The 17,939-nt window shown below is 48.1% G+C and overlaps 1 protein-coding gene across 2 annotated transcripts in view; it reads left to right on the forward strand.

The window, feature by feature from the left end:
- Positions 1-17,939, forward strand: part of UBQLN1 (ubiquilin 1) — a 119,962-nt gene that overhangs the window by 16,445 nt on the left and 85,578 nt on the right. For both annotated transcript variants that reach the window (XM_030193694.1, XM_030193695.1), the window contains exons 2-3: positions 3,152-3,303; positions 16,285-16,400. In XM_030193694.1, the coding sequence (XP_030049554.1) occupies positions 3,152-3,303; positions 16,285-16,400 (268 nt within the window). The remainder of the gene's footprint in view (positions 1-3,151; positions 3,304-16,284; positions 16,401-17,939) is intronic.

Raw genomic sequence — 17,939 nt, forward strand, 5'->3', positions numbered from 1 at the left:
TTCAATCAGGTCTCAGAGGAAACTATAGAAAATATCCTGCAAGGTCTAAGGCCTTCAGACGGCCCTCTTGATCTCTGCCCAGCAAGGATTGTACAGTGAGCAAGCACAGGCCTCATTGAAGGGGCCATTAAAATGAACTCCTCTGTTATGGAAGGGCAGCTGCAAACAATGCTAAAAAAAAGCTGTGGTGTGCCCTCTATTGAAAAAAAGAACACAGGACCAGGAGAAGCTCAAACTACTGACTAATCTCTTAACATTCTTTTCCTGGCAAAACTTATAGAACGGACAGTCTGCACTCAACAACTGGCTAATTTTAAAAGGAATTGGCTAGACCCATGTCAATCTGGCTTCAGACCTGGGTACGGAACAGAGACAGCTCTTGTGTCCCCTTCTTGATCTGCACAGAAACTGTGACGGGATCTGCCTCGATACTAGTGTTGCTCGATTTCTCGATAGCCTTTGACACTGTGGATAATATTATGCTTACAAGACTGGCAGAAACAGGTATCAGTGGCACAGTATTTACTATTTAATATCTACCTCAAGCCTCTCGCTGAGCTGCTTTGGTCAATGGACACAATTCTACATTTATGCTGATGATATACAACTACTTGTATCCATTGAACCATAAACTTCTACTGCTTTGTCACACTTTTATCCACCATCTCTCCCTGTCTCTCATCCACCCAGCTCCCTGTTTCTCACCTTACCAATTCCACCCTCTTCCTGTAAAATTGTAATTGGAATGCTTTGATGTTTCACTTTTATCAACATTTGCTTATTTCTGATCTGAAGAAGGGGGGAGGGGTTACCTTCGAAAGCTAATCAAAAAATGTATTGTTAGTCCAATAAAAATATGTCCTTTTTTTTTTTGGTTTTATTTGTATTTATTTCCTTTTCATGTGAATCGGGAGATCTGCATGGTGACCTGGTCACCACTCCATTCCTTTCTGAAGCATTATAGACTAGATGTGCTGGCCAGAGTCTGTCAAATTTTGGCAGAGCCATCATTCAAGGGGCGTAATCTTCCCCCACCCAGTGAGTTTCTGCTTGGTTACATCCCAGTTCTACAGGATGGTGTAGTGCATCCTGTTAATTAATTTTCCTTTAGCCTTGATTGCATAATCCTGCAACCCTCCCCTGCAAGAGTTCACCTCAAGGGTCTCATTGAGGTCTCTGCTCCTCTTTAGTGGTGGTCATTCAAAAAATAAATTAATGACATTTAATTATGGCTGCAATGGTTTGATGGGACATGGGTGTCGTACAGAGCTTTTCAACCCGGTCCTCAGGGCAAACCCAGCCAGTCAAGGTTTTCAGCCCTCTGGTGTAGTATTGGGGATCTTCTGCTACTTTAGCAGAGGAATATTGGTGATGTCACTGGGAAAAGTCAGTTTGTGTACTTCCTGCTGGTACATGGTAATAAGAGATACAACCCAATCATACAGGATGGGTGCAGTGGGGTTAAAGGAAAGACATTTAATGGACATGACTATTTTTTTTCTTTTTGCCATAAAGAGATGTAGCTAGTGGCTTTTCAGAGAACAAAGGCATTGTCTTCCTTCCATTTTATAGCATGTGATGGTAAGTTAGCATGGTTTGTTTCATGTAGGTTTGCCTTTTTGCCAGGAGAATAACAAAATTGTGCCCATAGACTATATTTATTGGGATTTAGCTCACACCTTTTCAGTAGTAGCTCAAGGTGAGTTACTTAATGAACTGTGCAGATGTGTGAAAAAGGAACTTCTAACGCATCTTTTTATCTTTGGGAAAGGGTAAATGCTTTGGGTTGGAGAGCTCTAATACACAGGTAGAAATGGGTGTAAATGTATGGGTGAATAATTCCCTGTTCATTTGGAGGGGCATAATCTAACGGGGTGCCCAAGTTGTCATGAGGGCGTCCTCGCAGGACGGGGGGGGGGGGGGGCGGCAATCCATATTATCAAAACAAGATGGACGGCCATCCTTTGTTTCGATAATATGGTCGGGGACGCCCAAATCATGAAATTTAGGTCGACCTTAGAGATGGTCGTCCCCAGGTCGTTTTTGAGATGTTTGGCCCCAGTTTTCGGCGATAATGGAAACTGAGGATGCCCATCTCAAAAATGGCCAAATCCAAGCTATTTGGTCATGGGAGGAGCCAGCATTCATAGTGCACTGGTCCCCCTGACATGCCAGGACACCAACCAGGCACCCTAGGGGGCACTGCAGTGGACTTTACAAATTGCTCCCAGATGCATAGCTCCCTTACCTTTGGTGCTGAGCCCCCCAACCCCCCCCCCCCCCAACTATACACCACTACCATAGCCCTAAGGGGTGAAAGGGGGCACCTACATGTGGGTACAGTGGTTTGTTTGTTTTTTGGGGGGGGGTTTGGAGGGCTCAACATTTTGGAGGGCTCAACATTTACCACCACAAGTGTAACAGGTGGGGGGGGGGGGTGGGCCTGGGTCCACCTGCCTGATGTGCACTGCACCCACTAAAAACTCCTCCAGAGACCTGCATACTGCTATGATGGAGGTGGGTATGACATTTGAGGCTGGCATAGAGGCTGGCAAAAAATGTGTTAAATTTTTTTTTGTTTGGGTGGGAGGGGGTTGGTGACCACTGGTGGAGTAAGGGGAGGTTATCCCCGATTCCCTCTGGTAGTCATCTGGTCAGTTCGGGCAGCTTTTCTAGGCTTGGTCGTGAAAAAAAAATGGACCAAGTAAAGTCTGCCAAATTTTCAGCAGGGACGCCCTTCTTTTTTCCATTATTGGCCGAGGATGCCCATCTCTAAATCACGCCCCAGTCCTGCATTTGGTATGGTGCCGACACACCCCCATGAATTTTGGTCATCCCCGTGACGGAAAGCAGTTGAGGATGCCCAAAATTGGCTTTCCATTTTGCCAAGATGGGCGTCCTTCTCTTTCGAAAATTCACCTGTTGGTGAAGCAGAGGAATTAATGCATGTATGTTCTTCCTTGTGAGAAATGTCTTTTAAAGCTGTGAGTTTTTTTGGAACCCAGCATCTCTTCTGAATAGACCCGTTAAATCTGTTGCTTTTCAGGAAATTGAAAGCTCTGCCAAAAATGTAGAATGAATTGTGTGCTCCCTCCCCCACCCAGTAAATTAATTTAGTCATAATACTTGTTCTTTTTCTCTCTTATTTTAGTTTAAAGAAGAAATCTCCAAGCGCTTTAAATCTCACACTGACCAACTTGTACTCATATTTGCCGGCAAAATTTTGAAAGATCAAGATACGCTGAGCCAGCATGGAATACATGATGGACTCACTGTTCACCTCGTCATCAAAACCCAGTCCAGGTAGCGTTTTAAGGAACCTTCTTTGTTGTCTTCTAATGGGTTTTATTTAGTTATTAGGTTGAAAATGCTGGCAGGCAGGTGCTGCGGGTCCTGCAAGCTCTGGCTCCTGAGTACAACTGCCAGTTCGGTGTGCCTAAATTGTGATGACCTGTTTCTGACTGGAAGTGGCCTGGGGGGGGGGGGGGGTGATTTTTGCTAGGGCTGTGCTTCTCCCTGGTGGGAACTGCAGGTGTCTGTATCTCTTTTGATGCAGCAGGACCTGTTCCCCCCACCCCCACCCCCCTTGGGCCCATCTGCCAGGGAGGCCCCCGGTGGTTTTTGGCTCAGATGGTCAAGCAGGCCCTGGTGGCATACAAGTGGGAAATGTGAGAATTTGTTCATCAGCAAATCGCATTTTAAATGGTTCATTGTTTTTTTGCATCATATAATTTCTTGTTTTATTATTTGATTAAAATTGTAGTCTAATTTTTAATTCATATATTTTTATTGGATTCTTGTAGAAATGTATGTTTATCATTTGTTTTTAGTCATATAGAAATGTGTTTTGCCTTCCAGTAAACCATATATTTCCTTGTCATCAAGCAGATGAAGCCATTACGTATTGTAGAAAGGATCCGGCTGGCACTCAGCTCTGATCCCTGTTTCTCAGTTGTCCCAATTCCTTAGGGGTCTTTCCACTCAAAACCCCGGCTCTCTGGGGAGACAGGCGGTTTCCAGCCCCTTTCAATTTACAGCCAGGCTTTTACACCCAGTTTCAATTGCAGCAGGGCTTTTCCAAACACAGCCCTAAATGTAGCCCGGCCTTTCAAACACAGTCTTACAAAGTAGCAAGGCCTTTAAACACAGTTCCACTTGCAGCAGGGCTTTTCCAAACACAGCCCTAAAGGTAGCCTGGCTTTTCAAACACAGTCTCCCAAGGTAGCAAGGCCTTTAAACACAGTTCCACTTGCAGCAGGGCTTTTCCAAACACAGCCCTAAATGTAGCCTGGCTTTTCAAACACAGTCTCCCAAAGTAGCAAGGCTTTTAAACACAGTTCCACTTGCAGCAGGGCTTTTCCCCAAACACAGCCCTAAATGTAGCCTGGCTTTTCAAACACAGTCTCCCAAAGTAGCAAGGCTTTTAAACACAGTTCCACTTGCAGCAGGGCTTTTCCCCAAACACAGCCCTAAATGTAGCCTGGCTTTTCAAACACAGTCTCCCAAAGTAGCAAGGCTTTTAAACACAGTTCCACTTGCAGCAGGGCTTTCCCCAAACACAGCCCTAAATGTAGCCTGGCTTTTCAAACACAGTCTCCCAAAGTAGCAAGGCTTTTAAACACAGTTCCACTTGCAGCAGGGCTTTTCCCCAAACACAGCCCTAAATGTAGCCTGGCTTTTCAAACACAGTCTCCCAAAGTAGCAAGGCTTTTAAACACAGTTCCACTTGCAGCAGGGCTTTTCCCCAAACACAGCCCTAAATGTAGCCTGGCTTTTCAAACACAGTCTCCCAAAGTAGCAAGGCTTTTAAACACAGTTCCACTTGCAGCAGGGCTTTTCCCCAAACACAGCCCTAAATGTAGCCTGGCTTTTCAAACACAGTCTCCCAAAGTAGCAAGGCTTTTAAACACAGTTCCACTTGCAGCAGGGCTTTTCCCCAAACACAGCCCTAAATGTAGCCTGGCTTTTCAAACACAGTCTCCCAAAGTAGCAAGGCTTTTAAACACAGTTCCACTTGCAGCAGGGCTTTTCCCCAAACACAGCCCTAAATGTAGCCTGGCTTTTCAAACACAGTCTCCCAAAGTAGCAAGGCTTTTAAACACAGTTCCACTTGCAGCAGGGCTTTTCCAAACACAGCCCTAAATGTAGCCCGGCCTTTCAAACACAGTCTCCCAAAGTAGCAAGGCCTTTAAACACAGTTCCACTTGCAGCAGGGCTTTTCCAAACACAGCCCTAAAGGTAGCCTGGCTTTTCAACCACAGTCTCAAAAAGTAGCAAGGCTTTGCGCGGGCTCAAAGCCTCCGGGTCCCACCCTCTTGGTCAGCCCTTTTCTCCTGACCTCCTCCCGCTTGACCCGGACAGCCCCCTATACCTCCTGCTCTGACTGAGTCAGAGCCAACAGCTCCATCGGTTCCTCAGGGACCCCCTCTGGCTCTCCTTGTTCCATTGCCTCTGGCTCCTCTCCTCCTCTCTCCTCTGGAGCCCAGTCCATTTTCTCCTCTCCCCTCCCCTCCTCCAGCTGATTCCCTTTTCCCTCATTAACCGGGTTCTGGGGTTGCTCTTTCTCCGCCCCTTTTTTCCACCACCACCTTTTCCACCAGGGTAGGGCTTCAGCTTTCTCCCTTTTTGGTTGGCCCCCTTTTGGAGCCTCTGGGAGGTGCACCCTATTTCTCCCCTTTACCAGGTGCTCTCCTATGGCTTTCTGGGACTTGTAGTGTTCTACTCTTATGTCCCTTTTGGGCAGGATCGGAACCCCCACCGTGCCTTCTTTCCCTTTTTGGTAGATGGGGTTCCTCCCCATCCCCTTTCTTTTTCCAGACTCCTTACCATACTCCTTACAGTATGGGTTATGTCCATCAACCAGCAGGGGAGATAGAGAGCACTCAAACTTTCACAGTGCCCTCTTGGCCAGCTAGCTCCACTGCCTCTTCAGTATTCTCTATCTCCCTTAGCAGGGTGGCTGCAGCTTGTTCGAGCTCCAGAAAAATCTGCCAGGAGGTGGTTCCTGGCTTGCCAGTTGTTAACCGGGGTGTTGGAGGCTATAGCAGCTTCACTTTAAAGGCACATAAGTTAGCCCTTTCCCTGCCTTACCCATACCTCTGTGGATGTGGACATATTGCCTTGTTTTCCCTGTCCTTACCCACCAACAGTGGATGCAGGCATATAGGTTCGCCCTTTCCCTGCCTTTCCCACTCATCCGAGCCTCAAGTCTTCAATACCTCTGCTTTCCTCACAGCTTAAAAAAAAAAAAAAGTTGAGTCGCGTTTTTAAACGCAGAGACGCTGGAACAGAGGTTTATGACCTGATTTTCAGCAGGATCGTAGTTGTACACTAGATCCTTTGAGGTAAGAGTGTTTTCCAACTCCTCCGGGGTGGGCCCGCGATCTGGGCGATTTTGGGGCGAAACCGCCATTTTGGATTTTACCGCCGTTTTTCGGCGATGGCTGCGGACAATGTAAAGCGCTGTTCCACTTGTGGCAAGCGCAAATCAGCAGCAGGGCTCTGTAAATCGTGCTGTATTGGCGTAGGAGCCGGCCCGAGCATGGCGAGCGATGTTTCTTCTTGCTCTGAGCTGGCAGCGGGCGCCATTTTGCTTACACCGCATGGCGCGGCCTCCGTGGACACAGAGAGACCTGAGCCGGGTGGGGCACCTCGAGATGAGGTTATTTCAGGAGTGGCTAGCACCGGACAGGATTTGGGTGCCCAGGGTGAGATTTTCTCCCCGGATTTTGTGCTTTTGCTGCATAAAGCATACATGATGAAAAGAGCCCTCCCTCAAGGGTCACCTGAGGCTCCTCTGATTGCCCCCCCGATGGATTCTGGCCTGGGACTGCCCAGTGAGGCTTTTTTCCCGGATGCTTGGCCTAAAGATAAGCGTAGAAGGGTTAATTCCCCTTCAGATTGTGGTGCACCTTCCCCCCCCCCCCTGTGGTCGGGTTGTGAGGATTCGGAGAACTCTGACAGACGTTCTTGGTCTGAGGAACCAGAGTCAGGTGCGGATTTACCACAGGATCTGGATGATCCCTCCGCGGTGAGGATTTTCCACCGTGATGAGCTGCCAGCGCTTATTTCAGATACCCTGCAGGCCCTCTGGATTGAAGATCCTGACAGTGGCATGGCCTCCTCGGGTAATCCCAGGATGGCTAGTACCAAGAAAGCTGCTCGGGCCTTCCCTTTGCATGACTCCATCCTAGAGCTTGTTTCGGCTCAGTGGGCTGACCCCGAGGGACCTTTGAGAGTTTCCAGGGCTATGGGGCAGTTATACCCTCTGCGTGAGGGACATATGGCTCATTTTCAAATGCCTACAGTGGATGCCCTAGTCACTGCGGTGACAAAGAGAACTACCCTCCCTGTTGAAGGAGGTGTTGCCCTGAAGGATGTTCAAGACCGTAGGCTGGAAACAGCGTTGAAACGGTCCTTTGAAATTGCAGGTCTCACTGTTCGGGCGTCTGCATGCAGCTGTTATGCTGTGAGAGCCTGCCTAGCTTGGCTGCAACAGGCAGTGGCTCAGCCCGGAGATGGAGCGGAGCCCTTCTTGGATGTGGCTCCGCGGATGGAGGTGGCCATGTCCTTTCTGGCTGATGCCCTTTATGACCTTGTCAGAGCTTCGGCTAAACAAATGGCAGTAGCAGTGGCGGCTCGCCGTCGTCTGTGGCTACGACACTGGGCAGTGGACATGGCCTCTAAGCAAAGGTTGGTGAAGTTGCCTTTTCAAGGACTTCTCCTATTTGGTGAGGAGTTAGAGAAAATTGTGAAAGGCCTGGGTGATCCAAAACCCCAGCGCTTGCCTGAAGATAGGCAGAGGCCTTCCTCTAAGGGCCAGGCGGTCCACTCCTCGTACAGACCTCGCTTCCCTGAAGCTAGAAGGTACCGCCCGGGGCGTTCTGCTGGGTTCACTTCTCGTGCCCGTGGTCAGCAGAGGAACTCCTTTCGCTCGGGCAAGCGTTCCGCAGCCAGTGGCTCAAGACCAGGAGTTCAGGGGCGACCCTCTCAATGATGGTGCGCCGGCTCTCTCCTCGATGCCTGTCATCGGAGGACGGCTTTCCCTCTTTGTCGAGGAGTGGGCCAAGATTTCCTCAGATCAGTGGGTTCTGGACCTGATCAGAGATGGATACAGAATAGAATTCAACGCCCCAGTAAGAGACGTGTTTGTGGAGTCCCAATGCGGTTCTGCCGTCAAACGGGCGGCGGTGGAGGAGACTTTACAAGGTCTGATTCAGTTAGGGGCCGTGACCCCGGTGCCTCCCGCCGAGCAAGGCTGCGGCCGATACTCCATCTACTTTGTGGTGCCGTGAAAAGGTGGGTCCTTTCGCCCTATTCTGGACTTAAAAGAAGTGAACAAGTCCCTGAGAGTGCGGCATTTCCACATGGAATCCCTGCGCTCCGTCATTGCGGCGGTTCAGCCAGGAGAGTTTCTCACGTCTCTAGACCTGAAAGAAGCTTACTTGCACATTCCATTTGGCCCCCGCACCAGAAGTTTCTGAGGTTTGCGGTGTTGGGAAAACATTTCCAGTTCAGGGCCTTGCCTTTTGGCCTCGCCACAGCTCCCCGAACCTTTTCGAAGGTAATGGTGGTAGTAGCTGCTTTTCTCAGGCGAGAAGGTATCAGGGTTCACCCGTACCTAGACGACTGGCTCATCAGAGCAGACTCTGCAACAGAGAGCTTACAAGCTACAGCCAGAGTGGTCTCAGTACTGCAATCTCTAGGCTGGGTCGTCAATATGGCCAAAGTCACCTGTCCCCTTCACAATTTCTAGAGTTTTTGGGGGCCAGGTTCGACACAGTCTCGGGCTATGTGTTCCGAGCTAAGGCGGTGCAAGCTTCAGAATCAGGTCCGTCTGCTCCTGAGGATGCCCCGCCCACGAGCTTGGGACATTGTCCAGCTGCTGGGATCGATGACAGCCACGATGGAAGTGGTACCCAGGGCGAGAGCGCACCTGAGACCTCTACAGTATTCCCTACTCTGGAGATGGTCTCCTATTTCTCAGAATTACCAATGCAGACTTAACTTGGCTCCCTGCGGCCCGTCTCAGCATGGAGTGGTGGCTCTCGGACAGCATGCTGCGGCGAGGAATGCCGCTGACGCTCCCAGTTTGGTGCCTAGTGGTAACAGATGCCAGCCTGAAGGGCTGGGGCGCACACTGCAAGGGGAAGCATGCCCAGGGTCTATGGACACCCGAGGAGTCTGAGTGGTCCATCAACCGCCTAGAGTTGAAAGCGGTGTTTCAGGCGCTTCTGGCCTTTCAAGTGACCCTGGAAGGATTGGCTGTCAGAGTGATGTCGGACAACACGACAACGGTGGCCTATATAAATCGACAAGGCGGAACAAGGTGCAGAGCACTAGCCGCGCAGGCCGAACTGATTTGCCACTGGGCCGAGCTGCATCTTCCGTGTCTGTCGGCAGCTCATATTGCAGGTCAGAGCAATGTGCAGGCCGATTATCTGAGCAGGCATCAGATCGATCCAGCAGAATGGAATCTGGCAGACGAAGTATTCCTGCAGATCTGTGCCAAATGGGGCAAGCCCGTGATGGATCTAATGGCGACAAGTGCCAATACCAAAGTCCCGTGCTTCTTCAGCAGACGGAGAGATCCTTGCTCGGCGGGGTTGGATGCCTTGGCTCAACCCTGGCCTCCGGGTCTACTTTGTGTTTCCCCCATGGCCCTTGATAGGGCGCCTGCTCTTGCGGATTCGGCTGCACCCAGAAGTGGTCCTCATCGCCCCGGATTGGCCAAGGAGACCTTGGTATGCAGACCTCCGACAGATGCTCCTGGAGGCTCCTCTGCCGTTACCTCTGGTACCGAACCTGTTGACTCAGGGACCGGTAGCCATGGAGGACGCCGGCCGCTTTGGTCTTACCGCATGGCTTTTGAGAGGGCGCAATTGAGGGATAAAGGTTATTCCAATAAAGTTATTTCCACTCTCCTGCAAGCCCGCAAGCGGTCCACTTCCGTGGCTTATGCCAGGATTTGGTGCCTGTTTGAGTCTTGGTGTGCTTCCAGAGCCATTGTTCCAATGCGGGCTCCTGTCTCGCCGATTCTGGACTTTTTGCAGGAAGGAAGTGAAACTAGGAAATCAAGTACGCTAGCGTTTAACTATAGAAAAGGTGATTACGACAAAATGAGAAAAATGGTGAAAAAAAGACTGAAAGGAGCAGCTCGCAGAGTAAAAAACTTGCATCAGGCGTGGATGCTGTTTAAAAACACCATCCTGGAGGTTCAGGACAAATATATTCCACGTATTAGAAAAAAGGGAAAAAAGACTAAACGTCAGCCGGCGTGGCTAAACAGTAAGATAAAGGAAATCATTAGAGCCAAAAAACAATCCTTCAGAAAGTGGAGAAGAGAACCACTGAAAGTAACAGGATAGATCATAAGGAATGCCAAGCCAAATGCAAAGCGGAGATAAGGAGGGCAAAAAAGGACTTTGAGAAGAAATTAGCGTTGGAAGCAAAAATACATAGTAAAAACTTTTTTAGATACATTAAAAGCAGGAAACCGGCCAAAGAGTCGGTTGGGCCGCTGGACGAAAATGGTGTTAAAGGGGCGATCAAGGAGGACAAAGCCGTAGCGGAGAAATTAAATGAATTCTTTGCTTCGGTCTTCACCGAGGAGGATTTGGGGGGGACACCGGTGCCGGAAAGAATATTTGAAGCGGGGGAGTCGGAGAAACTAAACAAATTCTCTGTAACCTTGGAGGATGTAATGGGTCAGTTCAGCAAGCTGAAGAGTAGTAAATCACCGGGACCTGATGGTATTCATCCCAGAGTATTAATAGAACTAAAAAATGAACTTGCGGAGCTACTGTTAGAAATATGCAATCTGTCCCTAAAATCGAGTGTAATACCGGAAGACTGGAGGGTAGCCAATGTTACTCCGATTTTTAAGAAAGGTTCCAGAGGAGATCCGGGGAATTATAGACCGGTGAGTCTGACGTCGGTGCCGGGCAAGATGGTGGAGGCTATTATTAAGAATAAAATTGCAGAGCATATACAAAAACATGGACTGATGAGACAAAGTCAGCACGGATTTAGTGAAGGGAAGTCTTGCCTCACCAATCTAATGCATTTTTTTGAGGGGGTAAGCAAACATGTGGACAATGGGGAGCCGGTTGATATTGTATATCTGGATTTTCAGAAGGCGTTTGACAAAGTGCCGCACGAAAGACTCCTGAAGAAATTGCAGAGTCATGGAATCGGAGGTAGGGTATTATTATGGATTAAGAACTGGTTGAAAGATAGGAAGCAGAGAGTAGGATTGCGTGGCCAGTATTCTCAGTGGAGGAGGGTAGTTAGTGGGGTCCCGCAGGGGTCTGTGCTGGGTCCGTTGCTTTTTAATGTATTTATAAATGACCTAGAGATGGGAATAACTAGTGAGGTAATTAAATTCGCCGATGACACAAAATTATTCAGGGTCGTCAAGTCGCAGGAGGAATGTGAACGATTACAGGAGGACCTTGCGAGACTGGGAGAATGGGCGTGCAAGTGGCAGATGAAGTTCAATGTTGACAAGTGCAAAGTGATGCATGTGGGTAAGAGGAACCCGAATTATAGCTACGTCTTGCAAGGTTCCGCGTTAGGAGTTACGGATCAAGAAAGGGATCTGGGTGTCGTCGTCGATGATACGCTGAAACCTTCTGCTCAGTGTGCTGCTGCGGCTAGGAAAGCGAATAGAATGTTGGGTGTTATTAGGAAGGGTATGGAGTCCAGGTGTGCGGATGTTATAATGCCGTTGTATCGCTCCATGGTGCGACCGCACCTGGAGTATTGTGTTCAGTACTGGTCTCCGTATCTCAAAAAAGATATAGTAGAATTGGAAAAGGTACAGCGAAGGGCGACGAAAATGATAGTGGGGATGGGACGACTTTCCTATGAAGAGAGGCTGAGAAGGCTAGGGCTTTTCAGCTTGGAGAAGAGACGGCTGAGGGGAGATATGATAGAAGTGTATAAAATAATGAGTGGAATGGATCGGGTGGATGTGAAGCGACTGTTCACGCTATCCAAAAATACTAGGACTAGAGGGCATGAGTTGAAGCTACAGTGTGGTAAATTTAAAACGAATCGGAGAAAATTTTTCTTCACCCAACGTGTAATTAGACTCTGGAATTCATTGCCGGAGAACGTGGTACGGGCGGTTAGCTTGATTGAGTTTAAAAAGGGGTTAGATAGATTCCTAAAGGACAAGTCCATAGACCGCTATTAAATGGACTAGAAAAATTCCTCATTTTTAGGTATAACTTGTCTGGAATGTTTTTACGTTTGGGGAGCGTGCCAGGTGCCCTTGACCTGGATTGGCCACTGTCGGTGACAGGATGCTGGGCTAGATGGACCTTTGGTCTTTCCCAGTATGGCACTACTTATGTACTTATGTACTTATGTGTACAAAAAGGCTTGGCCTATAATTCCCTGCGGGTGCAGGTGGCAGCGTTGGCCTCCCTTCGTGGTAAGGTGGAAGGCGTGTCTTTGGCTGCTCACCCAGATGTGGCACGGTTTCTTAGAGGGGTGCTTCGGCTCCGACCTCCAGTGCGAGCACCCTGTCCAGCTTGGAACCTGGGGCTAGTTTTGAAAACCCTGCAGGCATCTCCTTTTGAGCCGCTTCGGCGAGCATCAGAGAAAGACTTGACACTGAAGGCCGTTTTTCTGGTGGCCATTACCTCGACGAGACGGGTGTCAGAGCTCCAGGCGCTGTCCTGTAGAGACCCATTTCTGCAATTTTCAGAGTCCGGAGTCACGGTTCGGACTGTGCCTTCCTTTATGCCTAAGGTGGTTTCAGCCTTTCACTTAAACCAGCCTATTTTCTTGCCCTCTTTTTCAGAGGAAGAGTTTCCAGAATCTTTTGGGCAGCTGCACCTTTTGGATGTGCGCAGGACTCTGCTGCAGTATCTGCGAGTTACTAACTCTTTCAGGACTTCTGATCATCTGTTTGTTTTGCTATCTGGTTCTCGCAGAGGGTCTCCAGCGTCTAAAGCCACTATTGCCCGCTGGCTCAAAGAAACTATCTTTTCAGCTTATCTGCTGGCCGGCAGGGTTCCGCCTGTAGCCTTTAAGGCACATTCTACTAGAGCGATTTCTTCCTCTTGGGCTGAAACTGGAGCACTCTCTCTTCAAGAGATATGCAGTGCAGCAACATGGGCTTCTAAGCTCTCCTTTGCCTGACATTACAGGCTGGATGTGGCTGCCAGGAGGGATGCGCGTTTTGGTGCACAAGTGCTAGCGCGTGGTGTGGCTTGTTCCCACCCTATCTAGGGATTGCTTTGTTACATCCCATACGTAATGGCTTCATCTGCTTGATGACAAGGAAGGGAAAATTAGGTTCTTACCTTGGTAATTTTCTTTCCTTTAGTCATAGCAGATGAAGCCATGAGCCCTCCCTGTATGATTGTCTGTATGCTGTGTATCTGTTTTTCAGGTTCTGTTCTAATTTCCTGAAGTTCCTTCCTTGGGAGAAAGTTGGAAAACAATCTTCAGGATTCATGTTCAGTTTAAATTTAGGAGGATGTGTTCATTCCCTCCAGGAGGCGTGTGTGTTCCCCTCCAGTTCTATAAATAGGAGGATGAGTTCATTCCCTCCAGTGTGTTGGAGGATGTGTGATTCCCTCCAGGAGGCGCGCGTGTTCCCCTCCACTTATACAATAAAGAGGATGAGTTTATTCCCTCCAGGAGGATGTGCATTCCCTCCTTTATGAGTTCATGCCCTTGTGATGGGCCATCGTTCGCTGTGAGGAAAGCTCTTGTGATTCCCATTGCGGTTTGCCATACTGCTTTGGAAGCTTCAAATACTGAAGAGGCAGTGGAGCTAGCTGGCCAAGAGGGCACTGTGAAAGTTTGAGTGCTCTCTATCTCCCCTGCTGGTTGATGGACATAACCCATACGTAATGGCTTCATCTGCTATGACTAAAGGAAAGAAAATTACCAAGGTAAGAACCTAATTTTCCCATTCACACATACCTTTGCCATAAGTTCACATACGCATGTGTTTTACACATTCCTTATACTTTCTGTTTTCAGAATTATCATTCAAATCTTTTAGTTTTTTTATATATACATATAACGTTTTAACTCTATTGTGTCTATTGTTTGTTTTTTTTATTTACATATAAATGTATGTTTTTATAGACTCCTGATGCAGGCCTGACGGCCGAAACACGACGTTGTGTCGAGTCTTCTAACTTTCAATAAACTTTTAATTAAAGAACATCTTCCAGTTTCTGGTAGCCTTGGTCGCTCTCCCACTTTTTGGAACGTTTTGTGGCATACAGGGGGGGCCATTCTGGGAGCCAAATGGCACAGGGTGGGAGGTGTGTTTCTGGAAGCTCCAGTTCCTTCAGGAGCACATCTGGGGGTTCAGAGACCCCCTTCGGACTCCCTGCCTCCGGAGCTGGATGAGGAACAGTCACACATTATCCTGCTCTTTTGTTGTCTCACTTTTCTAGCCCTGGTGTGGACTGCAAATGCAGATCACATGGAAGGAGATCCCTTGCTGCAAGGGCTTGCTGGTCTTCCCAAGCATGTTCTCGTCTGCATGATAATGGTGGAGTGGGAAGCTCCGAATGGCCCTCTTCGAGACTCCAGAGTGTTGGACCACCTTTATACCTTTGCTCCAGAGGAGGTGGCAAAGTATTGGTCGTTCCCCAGTGGACGCCCGATGGTGGCAGTCACAAAGGTGACCTTGGTCCTGGTTCTTGGGGGTTCTGACCTCAGAGTACCGTGATAAGAAGAAACAGCAGCAACTTTGCTTTGCTTTTCCAGTAGGGGCCTCCAGTCTCCAGGTAGCTATCTGCAGGAGCTATGTTGTGTGCAGCAGCTCCCAGAGTTACCAGGAGTGGCTTGCTTGAAGTCTTGTGCTGCTTTCTTGGTGGACATTCTTTATGATTTGGTCCACCTTGCTTCCTGTTCAGTGGCCACTTCAGTAGTGGGGGTGCCAGTGGCTATGGCTCCGCCACTGGGAGGTGGATGAGGCCTGCAAGAAGTTCTTCAGCCAGTTACCCTATAAGGGGTGCTTGCTCTTCAGTGAGAACCTTGGAAGTTGGCATAAGATATGGGAAGGCATGTCCTCTCAGACTCCCTACTCTGTCACAAGGGTGTGCAGTGTGCTATGTCTCCTAAGCATTCCAAAGAGGCGGGTTATTTTCAGTTTGTGAGATGCTTCCCTGCCACAGGTGGGGAGGGGGAGTAAGAACAGACCCTTTAGTCAGGGATCCTTTTGTGGTCCTCGCAAGTCCGATGCTGCCGGCAGCTACCCAGGCTGTTTAATGAGGGTGTGCCAGGCCTCTCTGTGGTCCTGGTGGGGGGCAGGTTGTCTCTGTTCCAGGTCGAGTGGGCCCGCATCACCTTGGATCAATGAAGGTGATAGAGAGGGGATACACCTTGGAGTTTGCCTATCCAGTTCCTGATACTTTTTATGGTCTGTCATTGGTTTGGCTGGGGGAGTTTTTAATTTCCCTGGATCTTGCAGAAGCCTATCTACATATCCCCATTGTGGATTTCTACAGGAAATATTTGCACTTCTGTATGCAGGGACAACATTTTCAGTTCTGAGCTCCGCCTTTTGGCCTGGCTATGGCACCACACACATTTTCCAAGGTTATGATGGTGGTGGTGGCTTCGCACCTGAGATGCCAGGGAGGGCATTTTCACCTGTACCTGGACATCTGGCTGATTCAGGCCAGTTCGGAGGTGGAGTCTGTTAGGCGATTTCTATTCTGGAGTCCTTGGACTGGGTTGTGAATTGCCCCAAGAGTCACTTGGTGCCTGCCCTCTCAGGTGTTGGAGTATGGGGGTTCTCATTCGACATGAAGTGTTGGTTATTGGAGGGAGAGGGGGGATACAGGAAGAAAAGCCGATCGTTGGGTGGCGGTCAGAGAGGAGAGATTCAAATATAAACAGAGAGGCCCTTTTTTGGGGGATCAAAAATCTCTGTTTAGGGAAGGAAAATGGGACTTGATATACCGCCTTTCTGAGGTTTTTGGAACTACATTCAAAGCGGTTTACATATATTCAGGTACTTATTTTGTACCAGGGGCAATGGAGGGTTGACTTGCCCAGAGTCACAAGGAGGAGCTGCAGTGGGAATCAAACTCAGTTCCCCAGGATCAAAGTCCACTGCACTAACCACTAGGCTACTCCTCCACTCCTGTATTCGAGTATATACAGTATAGTATTCATTGGAGCACCATATGGGCAGATTACCCTTGTTTTAATTTAAATGCTTTTGCGATGCCTTGTTCAGACGTTTTCTAAAATGTGTTTTTACTTATCTTGTAATCTATTTTGTTTTTGGTAACACAGATCCCAGAATCCTCCAGCTCCGCAGTCAGCTAGCCCTGGCAGTCCTGACAGCACATCAGCACAATCCAGTAGCACTACCACACCGGCATCAACGAACAGCAGCCTGTTTGGTTTAGGTAAGATTCTAAATCGCTGAATCATTGTCGCATGACCTTCTGTCAGATAAGGCAATTCTTCTCAACCACTTCTGATGTCATGTATTTGCTCGGGTTTTCAGCATTACCACTATGCATAAGAGCTTTGCATGCAGCAGTTTTCCAGAATATGCAAATCTAAGGTATATCCATTGTAGTAATTCTGGCTAGGTATGCCCCCAGGAGAGGGTTGTAGAACAGTGAAATCAGGTACAATACATACTACAGGGAATCTGCCTTTTATAATCTGTGTTGAGAATGAAAGAGATAATTTTACAGGACACAAAAATCTAATTCCCTTGAGTGTTTATAGCAATGTTTAATGAATGGTTGCACAAATGGCCAGTTAATCATATTAACAGAATATTGGGTTTTATGTGCTCTGTTCTTAAAACAACACAAAACCAGGTGGTTGCTCATATGGAGGTACTTAACAAGTAGATATTGCTGTATAAACTATCCTAAGCTTTATTAGGACACAGTTTAGGAGGATTTGGGGATGTGGGAAGCAAAACTGTTGGTAGTATTTTACCACCACTTGTTAGAGTGCCTGTATCTTTGATATTTGTACTGTAAGTTTGAAAAGCAACAATGCTCAAAAGGAAGTAGATATTCCTCAAATATAAAGTGGCCAATGTTAAAAGTGATTTAAGTGGGCAGGAGAGGCTCCTGCCCCCTTGAATCGCCTGACGCTGCTTACTTGTTGGTATTAGTCCCACCTGTGTCATGGTAAAAGTGAATAGATTTTTTACTCTTTCAAAAACTACGGGATACTCAAGGAAGTTACATGATGCTACTTTTAAAATGAACAGGAGGAAATATTTTTTTACTCAACGAATAGTTAAGCTCTGGAACTTATCGTGGTTAGTGTATCAGGGTTTAAAAAAGGTTTGGACACATTCCTGGAGACAAAGTCCATAGTCTGCTATTGAGAGAGACATGGGGAAAAGCCACTACTTGTCCCTGGGATCAGTAGCATGAATCTTGCTATTTGGGATTTTGTCAGATACTTGTGACCTGAATTGGCCACTGCTGGGAAGACGGATACTGAGCTAGATGGAACATTGGTCTGACCCAGTATGGCTATTCTTATGTTCTTATTCAGTGGCACTTAATTGGGCAGTGCTGCTAAATATTGGCTCTGATGGGCCCAAGAAAAAGTGGGAAGGTCAAAGATAGTTTGGGGGGAGGGGGCCGTTGGTGCTGGCAATATTGGCAGTATTCAGTGCCAGGACCCACATAGTTAAGCGGGTGAATTTAGGACAACTCAAAACTTTTTTTTTTTTTTTTTTTTTTCCTCTGAGGGACAAGCAGGCTACTTGATTCTTACATGTGGGTGACGTCATCCACGGTGCCTATCATGGAACGCTATCTAGCATAGTATATCTTTAAGATCTTGTGACGGTGCTCCCACCGTTCAAACGCAAGTGTCTTCCTGGAGTGAACATGTTTGTCGCAGCTCCTCACAGCATGTGTGCGCTTTATTTTTTGAAAGCGCTTATGCCTTCCCTCACAGGTTTT

Source organism: Microcaecilia unicolor, chromosome 2, assembly GCF_901765095.1.
Source record: "Microcaecilia unicolor chromosome 2, aMicUni1.1, whole genome shotgun sequence".
NCBI lineage: Eukaryota > Metazoa > Chordata > Amphibia > Gymnophiona > Siphonopidae > Microcaecilia > Microcaecilia unicolor.